Source organism: Bombus terrestris, chromosome 1, assembly GCF_910591885.1.
Source record: "Bombus terrestris chromosome 1, iyBomTerr1.2, whole genome shotgun sequence".
In the NCBI taxonomy this organism is placed as follows: domain Eukaryota; kingdom Metazoa; phylum Arthropoda; class Insecta; order Hymenoptera; family Apidae; genus Bombus; species Bombus terrestris.
Window position 1 is genome coordinate 6,874,966 of NC_063269.1, and position 27,159 is coordinate 6,902,124.

At 34.4% G+C, this 27,159-nt stretch overlaps 1 protein-coding gene across 3 annotated transcripts in view; it reads right to left on the reverse strand.

Moving 5' to 3' along the window:
• Positions 1-65: 65 nt before the first annotated feature.
• The window catches only part of LOC100649561 (laminin subunit alpha-1), a 199,341-nt gene continuing 172,247 nt past the window's right edge, over positions 66-27,159 (reverse strand). For all 3 annotated transcript variants that reach the window (XM_003393188.4, XM_012309608.3, XM_012309618.3), the window contains 30 exons: positions 14,646-14,752; positions 14,050-14,233; positions 13,448-13,803; positions 13,048-13,245; positions 12,592-12,762; positions 12,315-12,478; positions 12,057-12,191; positions 11,522-11,777; positions 11,021-11,189; positions 10,526-10,747; positions 10,125-10,378; positions 9,871-9,982; positions 9,635-9,779; positions 9,156-9,468; positions 8,849-9,009; positions 7,934-8,072; positions 7,624-7,864; positions 7,133-7,306; positions 6,879-7,045; positions 6,635-6,793; positions 6,394-6,542; positions 5,600-5,887; positions 5,357-5,525; positions 4,739-5,158; positions 4,198-4,386; positions 3,587-3,921; positions 3,130-3,436; positions 2,524-2,962; positions 2,063-2,431; positions 66-1,946 (listed from right to left, as the gene is read on the reverse strand). In XM_003393188.4, the coding sequence (XP_003393236.2) occupies positions 1,804-1,946; positions 2,063-2,431; positions 2,524-2,962; positions 3,130-3,436; positions 3,587-3,921; positions 4,198-4,386; positions 4,739-5,158; positions 5,357-5,525; positions 5,600-5,887; positions 6,394-6,542; positions 6,635-6,793; positions 6,879-7,045; positions 7,133-7,306; positions 7,624-7,864; positions 7,934-8,072; positions 8,849-9,009; positions 9,156-9,468; positions 9,635-9,779; positions 9,871-9,982; positions 10,125-10,378; positions 10,526-10,747; positions 11,021-11,189; positions 11,522-11,777; positions 12,057-12,191; positions 12,315-12,478; positions 12,592-12,762; positions 13,048-13,245; positions 13,448-13,803; positions 14,050-14,233; positions 14,646-14,752 (6,635 nt within the window). In that variant the 3' untranslated portion in view covers positions 66-1,803. The remainder of the gene's footprint in view (positions 1,947-2,062; positions 2,432-2,523; positions 2,963-3,129; positions 3,437-3,586; positions 3,922-4,197; positions 4,387-4,738; positions 5,159-5,356; positions 5,526-5,599; positions 5,888-6,393; positions 6,543-6,634; positions 6,794-6,878; positions 7,046-7,132; positions 7,307-7,623; positions 7,865-7,933; positions 8,073-8,848; positions 9,010-9,155; positions 9,469-9,634; positions 9,780-9,870; positions 9,983-10,124; positions 10,379-10,525; positions 10,748-11,020; positions 11,190-11,521; positions 11,778-12,056; positions 12,192-12,314; positions 12,479-12,591; positions 12,763-13,047; positions 13,246-13,447; positions 13,804-14,049; positions 14,234-14,645; positions 14,753-27,159) is intronic.

The following is a 27,159-nucleotide window of genomic DNA, read 5'->3' on the forward strand; positions in this document are numbered from 1 at the left end:
GTTGTGTAATGTAAATGTATATATAACCTTTGGAGTACAGAAGAGGGTGAATTAAATAACCATACTTTCTCATTGTTATATATTTTATACACAATAGCGAAGGCGTCATTGTTAATTTTTCTGCATATGTATAATATATTACATTTCAACGAATAAGAAAAATACTAGACATAAATATTAAAATATTCTTGTGAAGAACATTTCTCCCTATATATATATTTAATTCATTAAGGGCACTTTATTACAGGGTGTTAAACATGACTTTTCTTCCGCTTCTAGTCATCTTAAATATTACATTTCGATACCTTACTACCGCTATAACAGTACAAAATAATCCCATTTCGTTCGTTCTTATCCTTTCCTTTTTAAAAAATATACGATTTCGATCGAGTGCCATCTCACGTTCCATGCTGCGCTCTCGATCGAAATCGCTATTTGCTCTTACATTAACGATAATAAATAGCTTTAAATACTGATGTACAATTGTTTTGTGACTTACAGATGAATTACAATTAAACTATATGGCAGTGATCTTGCTACTTACACGTATGTTATGACATTTGTTTTGCATATCAGGTCTATGATACAATTCGACGCGAATTTGTGCCATAATTTGTTAATGCTTTAAAAATTGTTTCTCAAACTATGTTTTGCAAAATTATCATGAAGTACATATCGTGAAATAAGTTCTAGAAAACGTTTCAATGGCGGATAATCGTTTGAATTTTTACTACGTCACACATTGATCATCAAATATACTAACATTAAATTATAAACTAAAATTTTTCATGTTTATAATTAACTTAATTCCAATTTATGTTATGAACTATGATCTTTTCGTCAAGTTAATATTTTATAACTTTTTATTTTCAATTGAAGTTTTGATGTACGTTGTATTCGTTAATATATAGATTTGTATAAAAGTGCGGGAAGATATTCATTTGTTAATTGCATATTTAAGAGGGGAGTGATATGAATATTATTATTAAAATACTTATTGTGGAATGGCAATATAAGTGTAACGAATTGCTTCTACCTTGTATTATTATTTTGTAAGTATATATGTCACAATTTTTTAAACTATTTTTTAAATACAATATTCATTGGATAGATAATTTATAAATTTTTAAAATAATGTTAATCGATTTATTTTAGTAGAATAGTAAGTTAAATAAATGTATAATTCCTTTTTTGTTAATAATTTCCAAAATAAATGCTTAAATAATAATTAATTAGTGATTCAACATTGATTTATCAAATAGTATACATATAATGCATGTAAATTAAGTTAAATTTTTTTGGTATATGTTGAGAAAGTTGTTTATTTTTTTTTATGTATGGTAAAAATTTATTTAAGAAAATTTTAGTTGAATTAGGTAAATGTAAAATCTGTTATGTACAAATTATAAATATTAGCTTATTCTTTTCACATTATATTCATTATATATCATTTTTTCTGAACATGCTTTTTATATAAATATATCAGAAAGAGATACATATAAAAGAATAAGAAAGTTTCATTAATATTGTATAAAAATTTGTTATCGTAGAACTTTAAAATAATAAAAACAAGTTTGAGAAACATCAATGTAAACTTCATGCGTTTGCATGCTAGCATCTCTTGGCTTCGTTTAACCTTATGTCTTAATGATTAAAGAATTTCCATCATGATATGGCACTTGATCCCAGTGTGAAATTGTATTGAACACAGTTCATAGAAACCTTTTGAACATTGTGCGTCCTTTGAACAGTCTTTGGAACAAAATTAAATGACTCAGAGGAGTTCACACATTGTACTGATTATCATTGTACTGGGCAGGAGCTCAAGTGAATATTGTGCAATTCATCCATGTCTGTCCAATCTCGTCTTTCTCCCCCTATCATTACATTTCTTATACATCCGTTGAAATGATCCCTTGTTATTAATGTTCCTTTTGGAGCAGAGGCTGGAGCAAAGTTATACGTTATTCATTCACATTTATAAATATAATAGTAAATTGCTTTTATTATATTTTTTAGTGGAATATAATTAAATAGAAGGAGGTTGATAAGTATGTCTAACCTGGCAAACCACCAATGTATAGAGGGCCAGAAACTGTAGCATCCATTATATGATAATTGACGTTAGCTGGAAGGCCATACTTCTGATCCAACTCATCGACTTTCAGTGCCAATTCTTCGTCGTTATAAACTGCTTGTATTCTGTGCCATCGATTGTCACAGATCGTGTATGGACTATTGAAACGTTGCTCTACATATAACGGATTGTTATCTCCTAGATCACCGGACATAATCACTTTACCATTATTCAGCTCTAATGATAATGAAGGCGAATTGCCGGGTGCCGTTATAGAAAGCAAAACACCCGACAATTCTGATGTTCTAAATTCCAACTGAAGTTCGAGTACAGCACCTAATTCAAAGTTCCTCTCTGTAAAAGAGAAAAATTTCGTTCATCACTATGATCTAATTTTATTTTTGTATGATACTCATTTTTATAAACTGATAACTTCGATATCCTACTGTATATGGCATAGGCTTCATCCTGGAAATAAGCTCCACTTTCAACATTTGGGAAACACTGTCCCACTTGATAGGCTCTACTCGTAGAACCAACCATATCATACACGTTGCCATTGATCCTCAACCCTCTGATACAACCTTTGAGGGTTTCAAGTTTAACTACGACTTGTTCAGGTATGGGTGTTCCACTTTCAGGCAGGCCTCCAATATACATCATGGAAGCTAGTCCAATTTTTCTTGGCACTTTAATCGTGCGTGGTGTTTGAGAATCCACGAGCAATGTCAACTTCCGCTCGTCATGACTGATCACTACATGATGCCAATTACCGTCATTAAACGGTGTTTTAAACAGTATTTCTTTCTTCTGCTTGCTTTTCACCAAGAGTAAAAGCTGTCCATCTCGTATCACGACCATGAGATAGTGTTTTGGTCTAAGGCCCTATGAATTAAAAGAGATATATTAATTAGTAATATTCTATAGTGTAAGGGCTTATATGGATATTAGGTATGGCAAGGCAATCGACAAGCTTGGTCAATCAAGGCCAGGCAAGGATTCGATTCTTAAATATATACGGTTTGTAAAAGCTATAAATAATTTCTACATACTGGAGTAATAAACAGCAGTCCATTTGGATAGTATGTCCTGAAATCAAATTCTATTGCATACTTCTTCTCCCAAAATTTTTTAAAATTTAGATAAAGTTGCGTGTGACTGTTTGGTTTGTCTCCAAATTTGAGGGCACCAGCTTCCAAAGAATAATACGGCACTTTTTGACACCCTTCCGGTTGGGTAGACATTCCCCTTGATAGCGATGCTGATGGTGTATACATAGGAGGGTCTTTTCCCATGCTTGGTCCGGAACGACCAATTAATGCATGCTCAAAACTAATGGCTTCATCAAAACGAACAATGCTATAAAAAGAAATAATTCAATGAATATTTCTTATTTAGTTTATTAAATATTGCAATCACATACACGCAAATTTTTGAGTTATTATTTTCTAATACCCTTTGCATTTTTGAAAATACGGAATATTGTAAAATTTGTTGTATTTAACTTACTCGTCATTAAATATCGCGTCTTTAATCGTTCCATACAAAGGCGTGGTGGTGGAAATCATGTTGGTATTGTTAATAAGTACTGGTAAACCTCCGAAGAATAGTCCTCCACTTTCTTCGGGAGCTTTAATAGCCGCACTGGTGGGTAATTTACCTGCGCTCTGATAAGCGTCATCTATTCGCAATTCGATATCTTTTCGTCTTTTAATTACTGTTACAGAGTGATATCTGCCGTCATTAAAAGTGTCATTCGATTGTAAAGTGAGCTCCCCTCTTCCAGCATTTAAACGCACTTGCACTTGCCCATTGATTATGCATATGGAATAGTAACTTTTTTTCTAAAAGAATAAATGACATTGTAAGTTAGAAACATGGATCGTGATCTCAATATTTACTTGGAGAATTTTGACGAATTTCGTTCATTTTATTACCTTCCCAAAACACAATATGATCATATTTTATAGCACAAATATTGTATATGATATTGTATCAGATATGATATGAAATATATAATATTGAAGAATTAAATTAAATGCCTTGCATTACGTTTATTTCATTTAATTTCGATGCAAAAAGTTTTTTATATAGAAGAATAACGATATTATTTTACTTACAATCGAGTCATCGTTCATGTGTCGTATAGGAGGCATACGTTCTTCTTGTCCTTCGAACGTAGAAAGAAGGAGTACAGCGTTTTCCTGCATTGTTCTAAAAGAGAAACTCATTGTGGAGTTTATTTTACGCAGCGTGTATGATACATGTTGTAAATATCCATCTCCGTAAAATCCTACGATCCTTAATGGCTGCAAAAATAAAAATTTATTTTTTATTTATGTACGAACTGTTTTACTTAAATTAAAATTCTTTGTCCAACATTAAAGGGAACAGTAAATGTTTTAAAAGTGAGTAATAAATTTTCCTCTTATAGGAATTGTTTGTTAATTCCTTAATTATTTAAGTACTTACTATTTTTTTTATAATACAGAAAATTTACTACAAATAAAATGTATGTATATTGTTTTCATAGAATAGCTGAACAAAATATCCCACAATATTCTATTTTATAATTAAGGAGATCTCAATGAACCAGTAGGAATTTATTTATTTTTAACATCTAGATAGAAAGTATCCATTTTTCATAATTAAATTATTTACCTTATTTGCACAGGTAGGCTCGACGCCATGATACTGTTCTGCCATTGGATCATATCCCTCTTCAACGATGATATTAGACATACAGCCAAAGAAGGAAACTTGAGACGGCAGGATTAGTTTTTCAGCGCGAAAACTTGGTGGAACACCACCGATATAATATTTAGCCTGAATGAAATCAGGGATGTCCTCTTTTTTGGGTTGAGGTGTAGGTGCGCCGATCCTCTTATCGTTTTCTCCTCCTACACTCAAGCTACATTTTTCAACCGTTTTACGTAACTGATAATATCTAAATGCATCCACTTTTGTCCAGTTTCCATTGTTATACTTAAAGTTTGAGGACATCTCCATGCTAACATTACCACCGTAACCAATGTGCAGGATCACTTTTCCTTCTCGCAGGAATATCATGATGTGTTGGTTCTGTTATGGATAAAAATGAAATATAATTATATTTCATTAAAGTAGACGTTTAACATTTAAACGTCGATAGATTTTTAAGAGAAACAGGACAATTATCAAAAGTATAATAATTGAATTTGGTAATAATAATGATATAATGAAAGAGACACGATAGAATTTACATTTACTCAAAATAAATGATATGTGAATATCACGTACGTTATCTGGATTAATTGCCAAAAATAGCAATGCATTCTCGTCGTAAGTTCGGAAACTAATCGATACTCCAAACGAGTATTTATTATATGGTCCTGAAGAAACCCTGTTTCTGACCGCATATCCTTCTCCATTGAAACTGTATGCTATATCATCCTTGACATCTTCCACTCTATAACATTAAGATAAATAGTCATTTTCGAATATCTAAAAACCAAACGAAATTTCGAACTTTCTAATAATTACCCTTCCACACATGCTTCGCAGGCCATATCTGGCGCAGTTGTAATGAAATTCCAAAGACCTATAGGCTTTCCATCTAGAATAACTTGGTGTACACATGCTGGAAGACCATTAGACGCAATAAGCTCGGTTCTTCTACGTTCTGTTATGGGAATTTTTCCTATCCAAACACGATCTGAACTGGTAACATCAAAGCGGCCGTATTCAAAGTCCGTCGAATTCTTTATGGGTGGATGTTCTTTGGTTGTCGACGCTTGTTTTCGTACATATAGTTTGCCCAAGTGACGAACCCTGAAAATCATTTCAATTTCTCATAAAAAATTCATTCAATTTCTTGCACGTGATATAGACAATGGATGATAAGTTTTAGTGAGCAGTTAATACATAGAGAAACGTATTATAGATATCGGCAGACAAAGACATTATTTATTATATTATTTAAGTAAGATAGATGAAAAAAGGATCAAAGTGTTAATAGTTCAATATAAATGTTATTTTGCTCTAGTGAAATGCGCTATTCTAATTTCCTCATTCGGTTTTGAAGTTCGATTGAAGCGTTTTACTTTGGGGCGGAGATATTGTATAATTTAGAAAATAATTTTATAACAGATATCGTATTTTATTCTTTGATTATTCGCATTTTTATTATCTTGTAGAATTGAATTTTATTTAAATGCTGTTATAAAGAAATTACATAAAATTAATTACATGATTTTTCGATATAATATAATTTCTTATAAGAAAAACTTATTAAAAACTAACGTCAGATGATACATATAATACTTCAAATAACATACCTTTCAGCTTCAATACGATACCAGAATCTATCATCTAGAAGATCGCCACTTTGTATCACTTCAGGATGTGTAAGAATACCTGTTCCTCCTCCAACATTCCACATAAATCTCACTCTCCTGTCAATGATCTCCAGGGCAAGGAAATCATCCTGTACGAACAAGAGAAACATAGCAAAAGTATTTCACGTTTCGTATTTCATAATGTATTTAATTTTATATTTAACTCGAGCAATATGCTTACATTTATGCTACTTGGCAAATAAAATAGGGGGCCTTCCTTTTTCCCTTTTGGAAGTGCAAAGGTCATGATAATCGAATTCATTGATGATGGCTGTAAAGTGGATGGTCTGTAGGATCGGCTGCATTCTTTTCCTTCTGCTGATTTTAAAGAAACGCGAATCTAAAGAAAAACATTTCATTTAAAAATTTATTTGGCAAAAGTATAAAAAGATAATATATTCCAGAAATTATAATATCATGATTACTCCGTCAGCGGTGTTTCTAGCTTCTGCAATTTTGTCTTTGAGATTCTGTAATTTTGTAGTTAACGTATCGTTCCATTTATCAAATTCATTTTTCCTTTTTACAGCGGCATTTGATAAACTTATTAATTTTGCATCTACTTTTTTCATGTTACTCAGTGCTTCTGTCACTGAAATAATTTTTTAAGATGATTGTATGATGAGATAAATATAGAAACGTATATAGGTAGCATGAAGAAAAATATAATAAATCTTACATTTTTCGCTGGCTAAACTGATTTCGGAATCGCCTTCTCTTTTTAAATCGTACAATTTTGGTTTTAATATATTAACAATCCCTTCTTTGTAATCTCCAATAAGTTTCTGCGAGGTTTTAATACTTTCTAACACCTTGTCGTTGTCGTTTAATATAATTTCAACATTTTCACGCACTAAAAGCAACATACGGATATTTCAATAGAAACTTTTAATAAACACATATTATCTTATTGCCAATTCCAAAAAATCAAGATTTAATTCAAGATAAAATTAATTACCATCAGGGTTTTTAATTAAGAATTTTTAATCACAGCTCAAAAGTAAATAATTTGTTCTAAAAGTATAGATATAGTATATCAAAATACAAAAATTTTATGATCACAACGATCAGTAAAAAACCTCATCTTTATTGCGGTTATTGAAGTCATAGCTATGTATAAATATTAAAAAAAAAAAAAAAGAATGGATCACTGCTAGAAAATGAACTTACGTTTCTTACTGTCATCTTGCAATGTTTGCAATTTTATATTGATTTGATTATCTCTAATTCCAGTACTGTTGAGAGTATTTTTCAAAATGTTCACAGCTTCCTTTTGCAATTCCAATCCATCACTCGCGTTTTGTACTAACTTTCCATGTCTGTTTGCGCTATTTTGCTGCTTGGACGATGCCAGCAATATTTCTTTAGCGCTATCCAACAGCGATTTTGATTTTTGGCCATCGGGAAATATCTGATAATGCGTTATAGTTGTGAAGCAGACTATTTTTTAAATCACTATGACTACAAAGCGTCCCCTTACCTTATTGTACGTGTCTTCAGAAATATCTTTAGCTGCCGTTGCTGTTATATTTGCAGTTCTTATGTTATCGACGATATTCTTGTATGCTTGACTGGCCTTCAGCGGGCTAGCTGCGATGTTTTTTGTCTCGGAAAACAGACTGCTCGGCAGAAACGCCAAGTTGCACTTTATCAAGTTATCGATCGTCAATTACATAAAGTAAAAGCGTACTACTAAATAACGATTATTAATTCGCAACTGGAACTGTCTTCATATTTCATACGATTTCATTTTGTTTTGCTTTTAATTTAAGTCCCGAGTATTTCCAAGTTCTCGTGCAGAGATATATACATTATTTTTACAACACGTATTTCTACCGCGTTATACACATTTACACTGTGTTACGTATTTGTCAAATATATACAGGACCAGTGCGAAAAAATGTTTCAGTATTGTTTTAAATATTCAAGTATTTTAATAATCAAGTATGTCGAGATGTTTTAAAAATATAAAACAACGAATTATTATTTTATCTTTCCCTCCCAATATAAATTGTGTTCATCTACTATAGCTTTAAATGATTATCTTCAAATTGTTTAAATATCTTCAATAACAATTTTAATACTTTTCAATAATAGCAATTAACATTCACAAATATTATCTTTCCCTCCTAATATAAATTGTGTTCATCTACTATAGCTTTAAATAATTATCTTCAAATTGTTTAAATATCTTCAATAACAATTTTAATACTTTTCAATAATAGCAATTAACATTCACAAATATTAATTAAAATTAATATACTATATTTTCATTTTGTTTTTCTTTGACTTGATATACAACGATATTTGCCTGACTATCTAAATATTAATTAACGTGAGGATAAAATAATATGAACTAAAAGTATAAGAACAAAACTAAATAATTTTCTCTTACCTGACATACTGATCAACGTAGTTCGATAAATTCTTCACATGTGCAATCGCGGGTATCACGTATGTGTCGTTATATTCGTAATTTAATCTATACAGTAGTTCTTCTTTCATACTCAATTTATCAAACCAGTATGTTAATTTGTTTCGCAGTTCCGGAAGGTCCTGTAATTTAATATGTCTTCTTTTGAGATGTTTCTCGAGATACCGATAATATCGTTACTTGTAATTGTAACAAATATTAAAATAATTAATTAAATTTACATTTCCACCAAATCGTCTGTAAGCTAATTTATCGTACTTGTACATACTTGAACATTATTTTGAAAATCGACGATAAAACTACGCGTTTCATTAATCAGCTTTTCCCCCTCGGTAAGAGACGCATTAATTGTGCTCCGTAACATGTCAATCTCGCTACGGTAATTTTTGGCCTCCTGATATGTTTGATTAATATTGTTGTATAAACCATCGTATGTGAACAGCGTTTCCATTGTGTTTTCTATGACGTTCCGCATGTCAGTTAGTTTGATAGAATATTCTTCAGCATTGTTTTGAGCGATTGCTAATGGCCCTGTTGCATCGTACAAGGAATTTAACCAATCAGTGTATTCTGCGACATCCCTGTAATTTTCCAAAATTTTCAAAAATTATTATATAAATATTGAAACAATGATTTTGATGTAATAAAATTGGATTTTATTATAATAATAGAATATTTGTTGCGAATGGAATTAAGTTGGAGTAATCAATGAGGCATCTATGTGAAAAAGTTGTTAAAAGTACTAACTCGAGAAAACGTTCTATTTCCATTGTCTTCTTTGCTAGATTTAGTTCTTTTATACCGTTCAAAATCATTTTTGCTGTTTTCAATGCTTTTTTTATTTCTACTCTTTTGTTTTCATTTGTATATTGATTCAACAATGTAACTGTATCTAGAAAAATGAAAAATCTTATTATAGGTATATATAGATTTATATAAAATGAAAAATTTGTATATAAGAATATTTTATTTAAGACAAGTACCTTCTATATATTTTCGCAGATTGTCCGCTTCGATTTTTGCGCTAAATATGTTATTTTCTAAATCACTGGTCTTTGATTTTATAGTATCTGCGCGCAGGGCGCGTTCGTTTGCCTAAAATATTAAAATATTATTAATATTCATATAAAAAAATTTACGATCGATTAGTTTACTAATAAATAATATTCAAGACTTTAAGAATAAATATTTAATCAGTGTAATTTGAGTAAGTATGAAATTAGAATTAAATACATACAGTTCTGAGCAACATTTCAAGGTATTTCATAAGATTTCTATACTCATGCCAGGGTACATCTTTCATTCTTTGCCTCAGTCTATTTCGAAGATTTATTTTATCTAGAAACGTTGTTATGTTGGAGTCAATGTAAGACAAATCTTCCCATGGAGGAGGAATATAACCATTGGCTATATGAGTGGTGCTTTCTGCCAATTCTTGTGAAAGTGTAGCCACAGTGTCGAGCAGTATACCGGTACAATTATCGTTGCACGCTAATGCAAAATAATATCAACGATTTAACAAAAATTTAATTAATTTTAAAATTTAAAAAATTTCTACTCATACATCATAGAAAAGGAGAAAGAAAAGAAAAATTTCGATAAATTTAAACGAACAGGGTTTTCGCATTTTTCACTTACACGTGCAAACGTTATTTATATAGACGTGACGATACGCAGTACATTCGGAGCAATCACGACCCGTAGAACCAGCTCTGCACCTACATTGTCCTGTTTCCGTATCACATTCATCGTTCAAACTTCCAGCGGGGTTGCAATTGCACGGTATACATTTGCCACCAGGAAGGTGCGGGAATCCATAATATCCGGAAGAACACCGCTCGCATTTCCTACCGGTGTAACCTGCGCATATAAAGAATATAAAATAAATTTTCCTCCAAAAGTATATCCTCTCTGGATATGAAAAATTAATCAAATACTTCTAACATCAAAAATAGAGATACAATTGAATCTATTTCAATTTAGAAAGGGCTCTTCACCCTTGCATGGTTCACATCAACAAAAATAATGCTTCTTTGATTCAACGATTGAGTCAGTTTCTGATAAATGTTATCATATATTTGCGATTAAAATTTGTATAAAGGAATTCTTCTGCGATGCGTTGAAGGTACGTACCAGGTTTGCAAACACAGATTGCTTCCGTATTGGCAAGAACCATGCAAGTATTTGAGAATCTTTTATCTGCTTGTGGGCAAGGACACGGTTTACAGCCATAGTCTGGATGGCCATAGAAACTGTCTGTGCAAATATCGCATCTTGGTCCTGCGGTATTCTCCCGACAATTCTGTAGCAAAAATGTTCGGTTTTATTGCAGAGACTTAACATATAATATGTATATATTGAGATTTCATTTATATTTTGTTAGCTACATTTGTCTAAATCTGAAACAATGACTTTATTTTATTCTTTAATATATTTTATTATTCTAAATAACATGTCTATTGAAAATTTTATTTAATTATTTTAGTTCATAATATATAAACTTTGTCTCTAAATTATGGAAAGAAGTCTAGCATTCATTCTGGTATAAAATATGACAATTTTTGCACATAAGAGACACAGCTGAATGATTCCTTCTTAAAGTGCAGTTGGTAGAATTTAAGTCAACTATCTTACCAAGCAATGCCCTGTTTCTATATCGCAAATATCAGATCTTCCATTACACTGGCAAGGTATTGCTTCTCCAATAAGGTTGATAACAATGGTTGATGTGACGGTTGTGTTGTTGTACCATCGATAGTGTCCGATACTCGGATCTTGACAGGACGTGCTGTTATATTTCGGGGGGCATTTGCAAATCTCGACACCGGTTGCAAGTTGCGGTATATGCATAGGCGTTAAAACTGCAGCGTCTATAGAAGCTTCGTGCAAGCTAAAATTTAATATAATGATACAATAATTTGACATTTTATAAAGCAAAAATACAGCGAAAGAATTTCATAAATACTTAGTTTTGCAAGTTAAAAGGAATGACGTTAACACAGGTTTAAGAAGAAAGATCTCGTACTGAATATCGTCGAATAAAGGCAATTTTTCGATATTCTAAGAATTTTCTCGATTTTAAATAAATCTTAAAATAATTTATATAAGCGAAGAAAAAAGAAGAAAATAGGAGAAACAAGGAGTAACTTCGATAATAAAGTTTACATACGTTGTTCTTGTAAATTCCGCATTATCCGAGGCTTTTACCAGAATGTATTGCAAATTTTGCAAAGCAACCATAAGAACCTCTCTCGTGACTTTATAGTCTGGCCTATTTTGTAATTGCCATAAGGACTCGTGAAATCTAAAAAAAAAAACGGGCAATTCGTATCGTTTCGTTATCGAAGCAAAATAAAAGCAGGTATTAATTCATTGTTAGAATATCAAATTACGATTATGTTAATTACTAATTGGAATTCGATATTACCTGACTTCGTAATGACTGCTATCCGAAGGTACGGGTAAATAGTATTCCAAGACAATTTTACGGTTTCCTTGCAGTTGCACGATCGGGTATTGAAAAGTCGATCTCAAAGGTATTCCACCTTCCGTCGAAGTTGTGAATCTTAAAAATCCTCCGTAGGATACAACCTTAAATTATGAATTACGTTAAGTCATCTCTTAGAGTCGTGTGGCCACTTGTTTGTCGTGTAATGTAAAATTCAATGAAATGTTCAAGTGTTTTTCGAGACATTTGAAGATACCTTGTCACCAAGAAAAGATTCGGGTAGCATCCAATAGAGAGGATAATTATAATACAAATGCGATGGTATCGTCACATCACCTCCAATGTCAGGGATCGTCGAAAGTCCATTAGTCATGTTTAAACCACCGTTAATAGGAGATAGAAACACTCGTGATCTAAATTTAGAAACCTGTATAAATGGAGAAATGTCTTAATAATTATTTTTTAATTCTATTCATATTACAGCGGTAATAACTTTTCTATTTGTAATGTAATTATATCTGAACGAGAGATCGATGAAGAAGAAATTAATTTGAATTTGATAAATTTCTTCTCGAAATCATATGCATACGTATGTCGAATATTTAGATTAAGACTATAAATTTTATTCTTACAAGATTAAGTGACAAAGATTTAGCTGAATAAGAACTCATTTTTACATAGAAATCATTTTGTGTAATATTACGATGCTTACTATTATATCATTGATAGTGTCATTGACGTAAAGAGTTCGTGGTCGTGTCAATCTCCTCTGTCCCCAACTAAGACCAGCTTGTTGACAGGAGGTCGTTCTTCCGAAACAAAAACATTCGGTGCAGCCTTTCGGATTGTCCAATGCTAAACCGAACGTACCTTCCTTACATTGACTACACTGTCTTCCGACCACGTATTCCTAAATAACAAACGTACAATTTTTATGTAACCTAAGAAACTGACCGAATATATTTCCACAAAGAACCAAATGCTTCAGTTGTATCAAAAACTCGAAGATTAATTTCCTAAATTTTTGGCGAATCATCTACGATATCTTGTAAGTCATAATTAGAATTTAGATATTTCAAAAATTCCACTTAAAGATGCGTTAAACTTGTTACCTTGCAAGGACACTGCCCTTTATCATTGCAATCGCAAGTTTCATCATCACATTGCAAGGTACCCGCTACGTTGCAGCTGCAAGGTCGACACCTAGGATAACCATAGTAACCTTTCGCGCATTTCTCACATCTTAGACCATCGTAGCCGATTCTACAAGGACATTGCCCTTGATGATCGCACTGAGGTTTCATGGAACCAAGGGTGCACGCACAGGGCCTGCAGCCAACTCCTGGGACCAAGTCCCAGGAACCTGATCTGCATCTGTCGCAATGTTCACCGAAGGTCAAGGTTGGACACACGCAGCGACCTGTGTCAGGATCACAAACGTGACCTGGTCGCACACACGAATCGCAAACTGAAAATGAAAAATTTATGGAAATTATGTCAAAATGTGTGAAGGATGTGACAGCATTTACATACTGATTAATTAAATTCAATTATATCAAATTTCCTATTATTTAGTAGCATTTCCATATGAGTATACAAATTTCATACTTTTCCTTCATTTTTATTTCTTCGTTTCCTCATTTTGTTTGGATATTGAAAGGTATAAAATTATTTATATATATTAAATTATTTAGCATCGTATTATAAAATGTACCTTGGCATCCGTTTGATGAATATCCATAATATCCAGGTAGACAAACATCGCATCGTGTGCCACCCACTCCTGGTTTACAGTAGCATTGTCCAATACTATCGTGACAGGAAGAATTATACGCTCCTATAGGATCGCAACCACAAGGAGCGCATCCTGCTCCCGTTGGCAAACCCCAGAAACCAATCTTAACAAGATGAGAAAATATAAAAGACCGATTGCAAATAATAAACTTCATTACGTTCAATCAGATTCTAGTAACGACTATATATCATTCGAATGTGTTAATTGGTTAATGAAATAATAGTTGCAGCAATTCTATAGTAATTCTGACGTATTAAATTTCAGAAAGCGATGTCTCTAGAGTTTCGCACACATGTTTTTCGTATAATACGCAAATAGAATTTAATGATCTTAAATTGAGAGACGAGTAGCGATTCAAACGATTCTTAACATATGCGTGGAATAGAAAATCATTTTATTTATTTTTCTCAATCGTATCAATTTTTATCTATTGCGAGAAAATGGGAGTGAAAGCAATTTTAAGAGGCGCAACGAGACACATAAATTTCTGCTTATGTTTATTGCGATCTACTCACCATACATTGATCGCATTGTCTGCCAGTCACATGGGGCTTGCATTGGCATTGTCCTGTTACAATGTCGCACGCAGTGGTTATCGAACCAATAGGATTACATCGACACCCTGAAAATAGTTAAGAAGATTCATACAATAGAAGATATTCATAGAATACCTAAATGTTTCGATGTACATGTTTAATATTAAATTTTATGAATTAGAAAAATGTCAAATTACAATGATCATCGATCTTGAACATAAGTTTTATTCGCGATAGTATTGAAGTAATGCAACGTTATTAAGCTGTTAACACGTTCGTTGTCGATTGAATTCCTAACATCTACAAAATATCTTATGGGATTTTTACACACTGTACTTGTGCATTGTTATAAAACTTTCGTTTCAAAATTTCATGATCTTTAATTCGTGTTTCATACGAATCACATGCAGATCGTAAAAGTAGACGCCAATTCGGATTCAAGATGCTCGCAGTAGATGCGTTAATTTAATATTTGCATTTTGTATAATTTCATCTTTAATAACTTCTTTCTATTTTCTGCAATTTCTTTCTTTTTTTTTATATATCTTCCATTTGTTAAATTTAACAAAGAGCCGCGGAAAAGTAATTTATAGTCCTTTCACTTAAACGAGTTCTCTTCACTGTTTAGATGAAAACTGTATGTCAAAGTATAAAATAGAATAATAACTCTTTCATTAACTCTGTTCCACATTGATAATTCACATTTCATTCTCAACCTGTGAGATCACGCCAGGAGAAATATGTCTTCCATTCATTTCACAGGTAACAATATACATACAGATCTATACATATCGTGATCAGCATCTATTCAGTCTGGATCCTAGTCATGCATGACTAGTGTTTGCTGATGCGCGATCGATCGCATTTCGCAATTAGCAATGCCACCACGACGAATGTTGTATTGTATTCAAACGATTTAAGCCTTGGTTGGCACTTTCACGGCTGCTGTCTCGTGACGAAAAAGAAGAAAGACCATTCAACGAGGAATTTTTGCGACGCAGCCATAAATCGTGAGCAGGTACTGCAGATTTAAATTCAATTTGGTCACCAGTGTCAGACGATGAAATAATACTTGTAATCGGTCTAGTCAGAGGCGCGATAGTCGATGAGATCACTGCAACAGTATTAAACAGATATTTGTTTCCATATTCTGTTCCTTTCTACATTTTAATTTCCTCTAGTTAATTTCCTCCTTTAATTGAAATATTTCAATATAAAGTATAAAATACAAGAATGTTAAAAATATGATCACCAGCACCTGTGGTAGTCTGAAAGGCTTACAGTACGTATGCAGCAAGTTTGATCTATCAACTCATCTATCAATGTTCGAATCACGATTTGCTAATGATTCTGAACCTCTCACATTTAACAGTAAAATTTTCTTTTATTCTTACAGCAATAAATAGCCAATAACTACCTATTCACTTCGTTTATAACGCAGAAATAAAGAGGTATATTCAAGTTACATATTTCTATAAAACATGATTTAGAAATCACTCGAGTAATAATTTCATTGGCGTGTCGCTTGCAACAGGCTTTCGCAATTTTACCTATCGGTCAACGAAGAGATACACTTCCAGAGAAGTCTTAATCATCTTCTCGCAAAAAGAGGAAAGAAAAAAAGGATGAAATAAAAAGGAAGGACTCGTAGCTAGGAATACCAGTAGACAAGTGACATATGATTAATTCAAGCAGCCATGACGCGACGTCCAGTTTAGCTTCGGACCGCGTAACCGTGGCTAAAGCATAAATAATGATCTCGTGTCTTTAATCCCACATGGTATTCAGCTTGGCATGGCGGTTGTAAATAAATAAATAACCGCGCTCGTTACAAAGCTGAAGCATCAGCTGGATACTGATGGTAACGCCGCCTTAATTGTAACTGATATCGATCATCCTTTAAATTGATAACCCTATGTATGTTTTCTTTATTGCATCAACAGTTCAAGTGCGACTCTCTTTTGTTCGTTACGCTAACGAAGGCCATCGACGATCCACCGAGCAAGAGGATAAGGTCAATTGATTATTCGTGATTGATTTATCGAGGTATTCAATAAGCTTCGGGTGGAATTGTAATGTGATTATAGTAAGGGAAAAATAGGATGTACAAGGAAATAGAATCAGCAAGTGGAGGCTGTGGTTTTTGTAGGGAATTGCCGGTTGCGAGATAGAATCTTAGCCATTGCATACATTAGAATCGTCTGATGTGTAATCTCCAGGCAACACAGTGTTGGACTGATAAGTTCTATGGTAGCTATTTTGCAAAGCATCATTAATCACTGCGATCACTTCCTATTTCAGACTTTGAATTCATGTAAACTCTGACTTATTCGCTGGATAAGTAGTAGGTATTTAATTTCGACTCGCCGAACAATTTCACAAGGATCGCTATAAAAATAATCAATGACAATTCTATATTTCAAACTTAATATTCTAAATGAATTTCCTGAAAAAGTTTCCTTTTTCCAGCTGTGTCACTCCTCTAGCTGATTGACGACACGAAACGCAATCGTAATGATTTTCTTATTTAGTTATGCGAAAAATTAGATTATCGGCTCGCTTTAGAACTAATTGATTCGAACGAACGAGATCCTATTGGACTATACAAACTCGTTCTATTTCCAACCAATCCCAGCACTTATCAAAATGTCAATGCGGCAAGACACGCACGTTCCTCGATAGCCTGTTCCCACGAGACACGTGTTTTTCCAGATTACACGAGTCTCTACACGAGATTTCGCTCGTTCTTCACGACGTACTCAAACATCGTTCTACGCAGTCGGAACGAGCGCTCAAAGGTCGCACGAAGATACGAGCCTCTGTAAAAGCGTAAATCTGCCGGATCTAGAGGTTTCCCGTTCCCCTTTGACTGATTCGTCGAGGACGGGACGCTTTAAATCGCAGGTGAAACCTTCCTGAATACCATTAGCTCGTCTGCAGTCGAGAAACCGCGATATACGCGGTTATATCTCACGATGACAACGAGCCTAGTTAAGATCATACCCATGTACGCCCTTTTGTACATCTTCGTTCATACCGCCTTGTGTTAAGACAATTGTTGATATCATACAAAACGTGATACAATAGGATCTCGATTATCCCAATTAATAAATTTTCGAGTAACCGAGCGATCGATATTCCTCGATCATTTTCTTCTTCATCTTCCGATCCCTTCCGTCTCAATCTTTTCGAACTGACAAATTCCAAACTTTGTTTCAACTGGTAGTTTCGCAGAATCGCTTTCCTGTATTGATCGCTATTCACAGAAATAGCTAGATATCCGTTACATCACCGGTTTGCCAATGAATAAATCAAGAGATATATAAATTTTCGCTTTCTCCCTCATTCTACTCGTCGTTATTGATATTTCTTCGAAACCTGAAAAGAGAATCGTCAAAACGCAGAACCTCTACTACGAACGTAGTCTTTTAATATGAAACGAACCTCGATTTTCGAATTGCAGCGAGTGCTCCATATTTTGAAAATACGACACGTTCGAGACTATCAAAGAGACGAGCCCTGGAGGAATAACCGAACCAGCTGCTCGAGTTCAGGTATTCGAGGCAGCGGGAAAGAGTATGGAATTTTATCGAGTTTGGCTAAAAGTGCATGATTTCTGCATCCCGTGTACAGGTCTGCTTCACGCGTATAAATAAATGCATGCGTGTCTAAGGTGCGCCGTGCACCGAGCTATCAAACCGACTGTTTGTCTGTTCCGCGAATTTATCTTTGCCGACAGCTCATTATCCAACAACGATAAATAGTCTCGAGAGGAGCAATTACGAAATTCGCGCAGATGCTGCGGACTTCCTTTTCGGCTGTTTACTCGTTGTCTACGTTGGCTACCTGATCGTCTTTCTTCTCCCTCATTTTGCAATAGTTTCATCGCTTTTGTACGTGTATTTCAATTTTAATACAATTTATATCGAGAGAGAGAGAGAGAGAGAAAGAGGGACATAATTTATCAGTATTGGAATTTAGAGGAAATAATTCAAAATGAAAACAAAATCGTGAAGCTCGATCATTGCGAACAAATAAATTCGTAATTCTGCTTTCTGCATACGTTTCTGTATCTCCCGAATGCAGGATGTATCATAGTTAATTTATTGACTCTTTGATATGAATTTTTCAGCTCTGTTGAAGTAATTTTTCCGTGCAATGCGCAAATTTCTACTTCTGTTATCGATACTTCCTTTTCCGGTCACGTAATTCCTTAGTTACATGCGAATATATCTAGTTTACATGCGAATATCAAATAAGAGAAACAACCTTGTGGTTAACTTATCTAGTCAGTAAGCTGGATGCATGAAACATACCTATCAATAGAAAAAAAAAAAAGGAGGACGTGCTGTTTTTTCAATGTCCTAAAAATAACGTTCGATAATACGTGACTCATATATTTATTTCTAGCGTAGTAAATTACTTTAACAATAAACTATATCCCGTTATCGCAATACACATTTGAATAATATTTTTTCTGAAAATAAAGTAACTTCAGTCATGATATATAATTCAATTTTATATTAAGAATAGATTAAACTGTATTTTAGTATTTCGCATTAAAAAAATATGCTAACCTATGGTTATATAATGACCTATAAAGATATGAAATTCAATGAAAATGAACAGATACGCGCGTGTATTTTCCATATTCTCCGATAAAGAATATCCGTTTGTAGACGATATATTTTTCGCATTCCACATTGCCAACCTAATAACTATGCCATATTCTCGCAAGACTCCTCTCAAGTAAATCAATAATAGAATCGTAAGGATCCAAAGACAGAAAAATCACAAAGTTATCGAGTCGCATTAAAATCAGACACAGTGGACGCACCGTGCGATTTACATGCTCGAGAGTTCTCCGTGTTCTGCTTTCTTCCTTCGTTCTACTCTTTCCCACTCGTGCTTTTCTCGCAGACACTTCTTTGCTTTTTATTGACCCTGCTTCTTCTTCTTCTGCCCACGTAGCCGCGTCGGTCCATATATAAGTGCCAAACGTTCGACGCGATACACCCGTTCGTGGTGCGCCTTTATTACCACGTGTATACCGTTGTACGAGCAGTTTGCACGTGTGCGATGCTCGTTTTTCATTCATCCTTGCACGGCACCAAATGGCAGAAACGCGCAGGTGGTCTCCCGTTGTTCCGCGCCGGTTCGCCAGGTTGCAGCAAATCCGCGTCGATGAATGATTTCGTTTTACAACCGATAGATACTAACCGACCGCTCCAATCGATTTTCTTTTACGTAAAGCGGTAGAAAGATTGTTAATTATTTACAATTAGGTTCGTTAATTCTGTTGCGCACACGAGTAGATTTTATTTGTAATTGAAACATGATATAGAATAGTTGTAGCTGCTTAATACGGGACGACGCCCATCGATAACAGTGTAAAATATTTCGTTAAAAGCAGAAGACGAGCATATTCGTGGAAATGTGAAGAGCTTCGCTTGGAAATTTGTCGTTGAATACAGTTTGAAAGCGTATGAAAGCTTTTCGTATGAAAGCATCTATCGTCAAACATATTTGCTTTTGAGTGTAGAAAAGAAATTTATGGAGAAATAAATTAAATTTATTTTCTTCCTGATATAATTATTATTTTTCTATCGAAATACCTTTAGTATGTACCCGATGTTGAACACGTCGAGTGTACGTAGTGTGGAACGTGTCGATGCTGCTGCTACTGATGACGATACAGAATTATATTTATTTCGTGACGACAAATGCAATAACAGTGGAAAATAAACCGCAATTCTTTTATGTGCACTGGTGTTTTAAATCTTGGTTAGGACGTAAAGAGGAAGTTTTGTAACCCCATAGAAGAGACAGTAAAGTGCTGCTATAACTATTTCAAATAACCCATCTCGTATCGTTGTTTTCAATAGATACTATTATCTGGAAATGTACGCTCGTGAATATAAATCACCCGCTATATGTGCTATACGAAACACTTTGATATTTCACTGATACTATTACAAGTAGACTGCAGATTTTCATGTAAATTTATATTTTTGTTAAAATAATCTCGAAAAAGTGAAACCTAGGCAGAGGTTTGTTTCGTCTACTACGTAGTCTAACAGATACCGTATTTTGGATATTTTATGGATATTGCATATACATATTCTGATAAATTTCGCCTGTCGGCTATAAAATTGAGATTGATTTACATAGATAATTTTCCATTCACACTCTCATTCAACCTCAATACGAACTAGATTGAATGTTTTATATATTTCTGCATATCGTACGAATTCTGTGCATCTTTGCATCTTGAAATTTTGCGTAAACGCATAGAAATCCGCAGTGTAATTATGAGACTCGTCTATCGCGATAACACCGTCCAAATTTGAAACAAATCAGAAAATGTATACGGGAATTACAAGATAAATTCAACAGACACTATATATATATACCAAATATAAAATATAATATTCTACATTTTATACTTTTCACAAGAAACCACCTCTAGCTCGCCTTGTACGTATTATTCATAACTAAAAAAAAAAGAGAGAAATTCCACGATGTTTAAACTAATTACGAACGTATAAAATTCCTAAGGATAAAATTGTCGATTTAATTCAACCGAGGATGCCGTATGTTCGAAGAATTATCTGACTCGCGAAACTCGGGATGTCGTAAAACAAAAATAGAACAACATACCCTCCGTGGGTTTTAACGCTCAATGAAACTCTTTACCACCACTTGGATAACGTTCACGGCTGGATCACGTTATCGTGCCCCCGGAGAAAGCGAAGGTGTCGTTTTAATTAAATGCACGCCCGGTAGAACTGGGTGTTGTATTCCGCGCGGAAACGCTGTTCGACAGTCGTAACGCTGACAGCGGACAATAAGGCGCGTTGTAGAAGGCGTGTTAGTTGCATCTTGCCTATTGGTTCCCCTATAAAACGAACGTGGGTGGATACGGGCTGTTTGAAGAAAACGTTTGCAACCTTTTGGTTTCTCTCGTGTGCGATGTTAATGGAAGGAGGAAAGGTTGATCGTGCCATTTAATGACCAATCTTACTAATTCACACGTTTACCTTATTGACAGATTTATTTTCATTCGAGTTTGCTTTACTGGAGTGTCTAGCACTGCGTGTCAGCATTGAATGCAGCGCATAGAAAGGCATATATAAGATTTTACTTTCAGATCAATTTCGGAGTGTCTGCAGCATGTCAGCATTAAATACCGCGGATAGAAAGGCATAAATAACATTTTATTCTGATTTTAATTAATTTTCATTCTTCTTTCTTCGTTCGCGCTGCTGTAAAATGTTCTGTTCTAAACGAGGGCATAATGTTTTCAAGATTCTAACTGTCTGACAGCAATGTTATTCTTCTCGTGAATCTTAGCGAACTTGAAAATGTTCGTTCAATCGATAAACGAAACGAGAAAATTGAATAGAATGTTGAAATAAATTCTCAGTCGAAATAAATGTATATTGGAATAAATTTTGTTGCAAGATTCGTACGTGGAATTTAATTTCAAGAAAGTAAAATCTCGTTTGCCGGTGTTCGGGTCAGATGTTAATCGAAAGCAGCACGAACGAAGGAAACTTAAAATTGATCGAAATATGCGGTATAATTAAATAAGTGTCAGTTCGAGAGAATTAGCTGATTTGACTAACTAGATAGTTTCGCTATGAAATGACTCTCTGTTTAGCTATTTCCTCTCGTTAAAAGCCGGTAATGTAACTTTCTTCTCGCGTTGCACGAGGACTACATAAACATAATCCTGTTTACGTAACGTGGGTGCACATTACACAAACACACACGCACACACGCAGGTAAATACTTTTTTATACAATAAGACTAATGCAATCAACCGTAAAGAAATTATGATTGGCAAGCAGATACGGAAAATTTGTATCGATTAAGATGAAACGATTAGAGTCATCATCAGTTATTGATCTCTATTACAAGGACAGCGTGTCTAGGTGGGCTGGATCGCGTTTCGATTAAGTTACGATCGATCGATCGATCGCCGCGTTGTCCCAAGCGCGACGTGTTACGAACTCGTTTTGCCGGAAGTAATTATGTTTTAATCAATTTTTCTCTAGTTCCATAATATCATTACCGAAGATTACGCGTATTCCATTAATTAAAAGGTAATACAAATTCCAGCCAAGAAAAAACGAAGGGCTTTGTACCTTTACAATGTTTGACGATTATGATGTAGACACTATTATTATTATCACATACTGACCTTTAAAAATCATTTTAATCGCGTTATATCACAATAACACGATTATAAAATTATGGCAGTTCCATTTATTCGTAATTTCGTAAATACGATTTGTCCCATTTCCAAAATATTTGGAAAGTTAGAAAGGGAGACTTTAAACCCCGTGAAAAATAACATTACCGTGTTTCGATTTCTTCGTCATTTTATAGAGTAGTATAATACACCTTTTTTCTTGAATACAACGGTAGATAAGAAATATTTGAAAACTTTGAAAGAAAGTCTCTAAACCCTACGTCCGGTTGGTTAAGAAATTAAAATTGAAGGTAAACTTTATCACGAATGAAAATCGCGCTTTCACGCTTGAAGCGTGGCTATAAATATCTATATTAAAACACAGAAAGCGATATTTCAAAGATGGAGTAAAAGCGTGGTAACGATCATGGTAATTTTTTCGATCGACACACGGGCCCCTTCAATTTCTATACTTTTGTTTCCCCTTATTCTTGTATCTCGCCCGCCATACTGCAAGCGAGATAATAACTCGTAAAGGGTACATGAACGCAAGCGAGCGCAGCGTCGAGAAATTATACGCTCGTAATTCGAGTTCGCTGGAACCATGAGAGGAAACACCTCTCGAACTCGTTCGCATTCGAGATTGCTTTTGCCACGAAGCGGTGCTTTATTCGCTCAGAAAATGCAAAATTTTAACGATGGCTGCGATCTTTCTACAGCTGCGGCGAAAGTTGAAGTTTTAGAGTAGGCACGCTGTAGATCGAACGATTGAACTAATGGATATTGAGTTAAGTTTGGTACGATTGCAGCGTTTATTTCGAAAGTGGTGTAAGTACATTTTCTTTGATTTTGAAATATTTAGGTGTTTGCGTTTCCATCGAATGAAAAGTGGCGATACGGTCCATTTGGTTTATCCACGTGTCTCTATGTGTTTAACTAGATGTAGATTCATATTTTTATATAAATAGTTTTTTTCAGAATTGGCTCGCAAAGATAGTAAATTATATGAATTTATCAAATTTTAATTATTTAAAATTAATGTTCCATGTTTTTGTTTCGAAATGTCTCTACGACACTTGGAAATAAATAGAATAGAATTTAATGAATTAAAATTCTTATAATATTATTGTGTTAGACTGCAATAAACATACCTCCTGTACCACTATCATAATTTTAATGTTAACGTCAGGTTGTCCATTGCGAGAGAAGAAAACAAGATAACAACAACATGTATTTTCTTCGATCTTAGGTTTGCACTTCGATACGACCCGATATGAATGTAAAAGTATTATTAATTTAATAATACTTTAAGTGTAACAATAATTACATTTAATTATAACAATTAAATTTAATCGCAGTAATGCTAATTTAACAAACGTAGTAATAATTTACCAGAATATTACTAAAACGTATATAAAAAAACCTGTTCACGTCCGTATATGCTATATTATATCAGATACAAGGGTTAGGATTACATTCGCTATCATTTGTTTCTAATTACTAGTGTCTCCACTGTTTGGACAGGATACAGATTACAGGAAATGGACTTACGTCGCTTTCAAAATAAAATATTATGCAGTTCCATCGATTAAAGAAAACTGATTAAAGCAGACGAATGTTTCGAGATTGAAATTATAAATTGTTTAGAAATAAAAGGTTCACATCAAAATAGTACATTTTTCATTTTCTTAATTTCTTCAAAAAAACTGGGACTAGCATTACTTTTCAAATAAGCATCTTTCACGTTACATCTTTTTATTGCATTAGATTAGTGAGTCGCAATGTAGATGCAACGTTTGAATGTTGTTAAGAAATATTTATAGAAATATTAGTTTTTACAGTACTTATTATACATAGCAGTTTTAATTTTTATGCTGTAACTTTTAACAGTGTATTAATGTTTCCATCTTCGATACTGTTTTAACAAGTTGTAAATTAACTAAATGTAAATATATTTGTTATCTAAAATTTTAGAACAATATGTTTTAGAGCACGTAAAAGATAGAAACGATTTCGATCAAGAAATTCCTCGGTTCGACGTTTAGTCTTCGAGCGCCGCGTGCATATCCGCGCGATCGTTTTGAATTTCAAATGGGACAAACGCTGACTCACCGTTTCGCCGTGTAAATCGTCTGTCGTCGACGGCAAATTGACACGCGATTAATCAACGACCTCGTCGTGTTCGTTTCATGGCCAGAAAGCAGAACGTTCTGCCAATATTTTTAAGTATTAATGAGCTCCTCGCGCGTCGCTTTCTATGTAGAATCTAATGTCGATTCCTCCTTCCAACATCTTCTCTTTCCGCTCTGAGAAACCTAACGAGCCTATTAGTCGCCTATGAATTACGCTTTTCCTATGATTTCCAGCTTAAAAATAGTTGATCAAGTTGAACGTTATTCCCCACCAAGCGAACATATTTGTGTACGTCGTTTCTCAACATTTTTAATCTCGTTATGAATTGCTGTCCTATCAATGTACAATTTTATTCTATAATTTTCGTATTTGGTGGGAGAGAATTATCGATAAACCTCGGGGAATCTTTTTCACAGAGCTTGGAAACGATTGCCAATAGTCGTTGGAAAATATTTTCTTACTTTTAATTCTTGTTTCGTCAATTTATGATTTCTCGAGAGTTAGTCGCAGATGTGTAGAAAAGTCTTAATGATTTCTTTATAGATCTTGAACATGACATATTTAATAATCTTGGCAAGGTAAACTGATAAAGGAAAGCGTCTAAAAATAAAGGACGAACCTGTTGCGAGTTAAATTTTGTAGTCGCTTTTACAGAATGTTTATTACCGTCGTTTAATGTTAATTAAGATCACGTCGGTGGATTGAAAATAATTTAATCAGACGTACACAGCATCCTGAATCATACGATCGGACAAATCAATCTTCCTTTTAAGAGCCAGCATCATTAAATGAAATGTACAAATCAACTCGTGTCTAATAACACTCGCGTTCACGCCAGTGCGAGTTTCGCTTCGATAATTTCACGCATCATTTTTCAAGCATGTCATTAACGACATTAAAACGATCAGATGCATCAGTCGAATCAACATACTCTTTCGAACGATCAAGTAGATTAATGTTCCTCTCGAGAAGCAGCGTTGTTGCGTGAATTGTCTTCTCAAAAAGCATCGATGGATTATTAATTATACCGACACGACGTGCCAAGCTTTGGTAATTTCTGTGTCAGCGATTAGCGATCTATGTGTGTTTAGAAAGTTGTACGCGTTAATAGGCATATTATTATAAGCGCAACGTAGCCGTGGTTCTTTTCACTCTTCGTTTACGTCGATTTTTCTATCTCGAGAATCAGATAGCAAAACAACATTTATAATAAATTTGCTCATCTGTTTCCTAAGTTCTTTTTTCTACAATATAACGGTTTAAACGAACCAAGACTTATGCCTAGGCGATGATGAAAGACAAAGGGAATTTAAAAAGAGGACCTCCAAAAAGATTGAATGGCAACGTTTTACGATCTCTCTAAAAGCTGTCGCGAACAATCGCCACCTTTGCCACCGGAACCTCAAAATCCATTTGCTTCGTCCTTAAAACATCCTCGAACTTCTCTCAACTCAACTGCAAAAAAGCACAATGCAAAAGCTCACCTCACAAAAGCGTGTCTACGCCAACGAAACACGTTTGCCACCAACGCAACCACACCGTACATCATCCTACGGCATTCTTTTCTGTATTCAGCCGATATAAGCCAACACATAAATCGTTTTACACCGGTTACAATGTGAAACGACGTTCGAAAATCCGCGATCTCCCACATGGCATAGGCCAACCGTTCGATACGAGACCGGTCCAGCACCCCATCGCGGTGCACCTTGCGGTCCCGTGGCTTCTTTCCTTCCAATTCCTGGTAATTCGATACCTGGAAACGATTTCGCGTGTCATATTACGCGTTTACACGACTGGTCATTCCGTAGTCGCTTGTCAGCCGACGCGTAGGTACCTACGCTTGTGCAAAGCTACGTTTGTGTGGGGGTGTTGCGCATGTAGCTGACAGCAGAGCGTAATAATTGCGACCACCTGTCGAGCGTATGATCTACCTTGCGTATGTTCTTTTCTGTGGTCCGCCTCCTTTTACTATCACGTGGCAGCTCACTTAAGTGCAGAGAGTAGAGACGAGTTTTTGATGCAGGCCGAAATTTCGCCGGCGGATACTATGGTCGGGTTCACAGTGGTGCAAATACGTGTGTCGCGAGTTACGCGCCATTGTGAACATCGCCGTTTATTTGAAGGTATTTCTGCGAGAAAATGAGTTTCACGTGGTTAAAT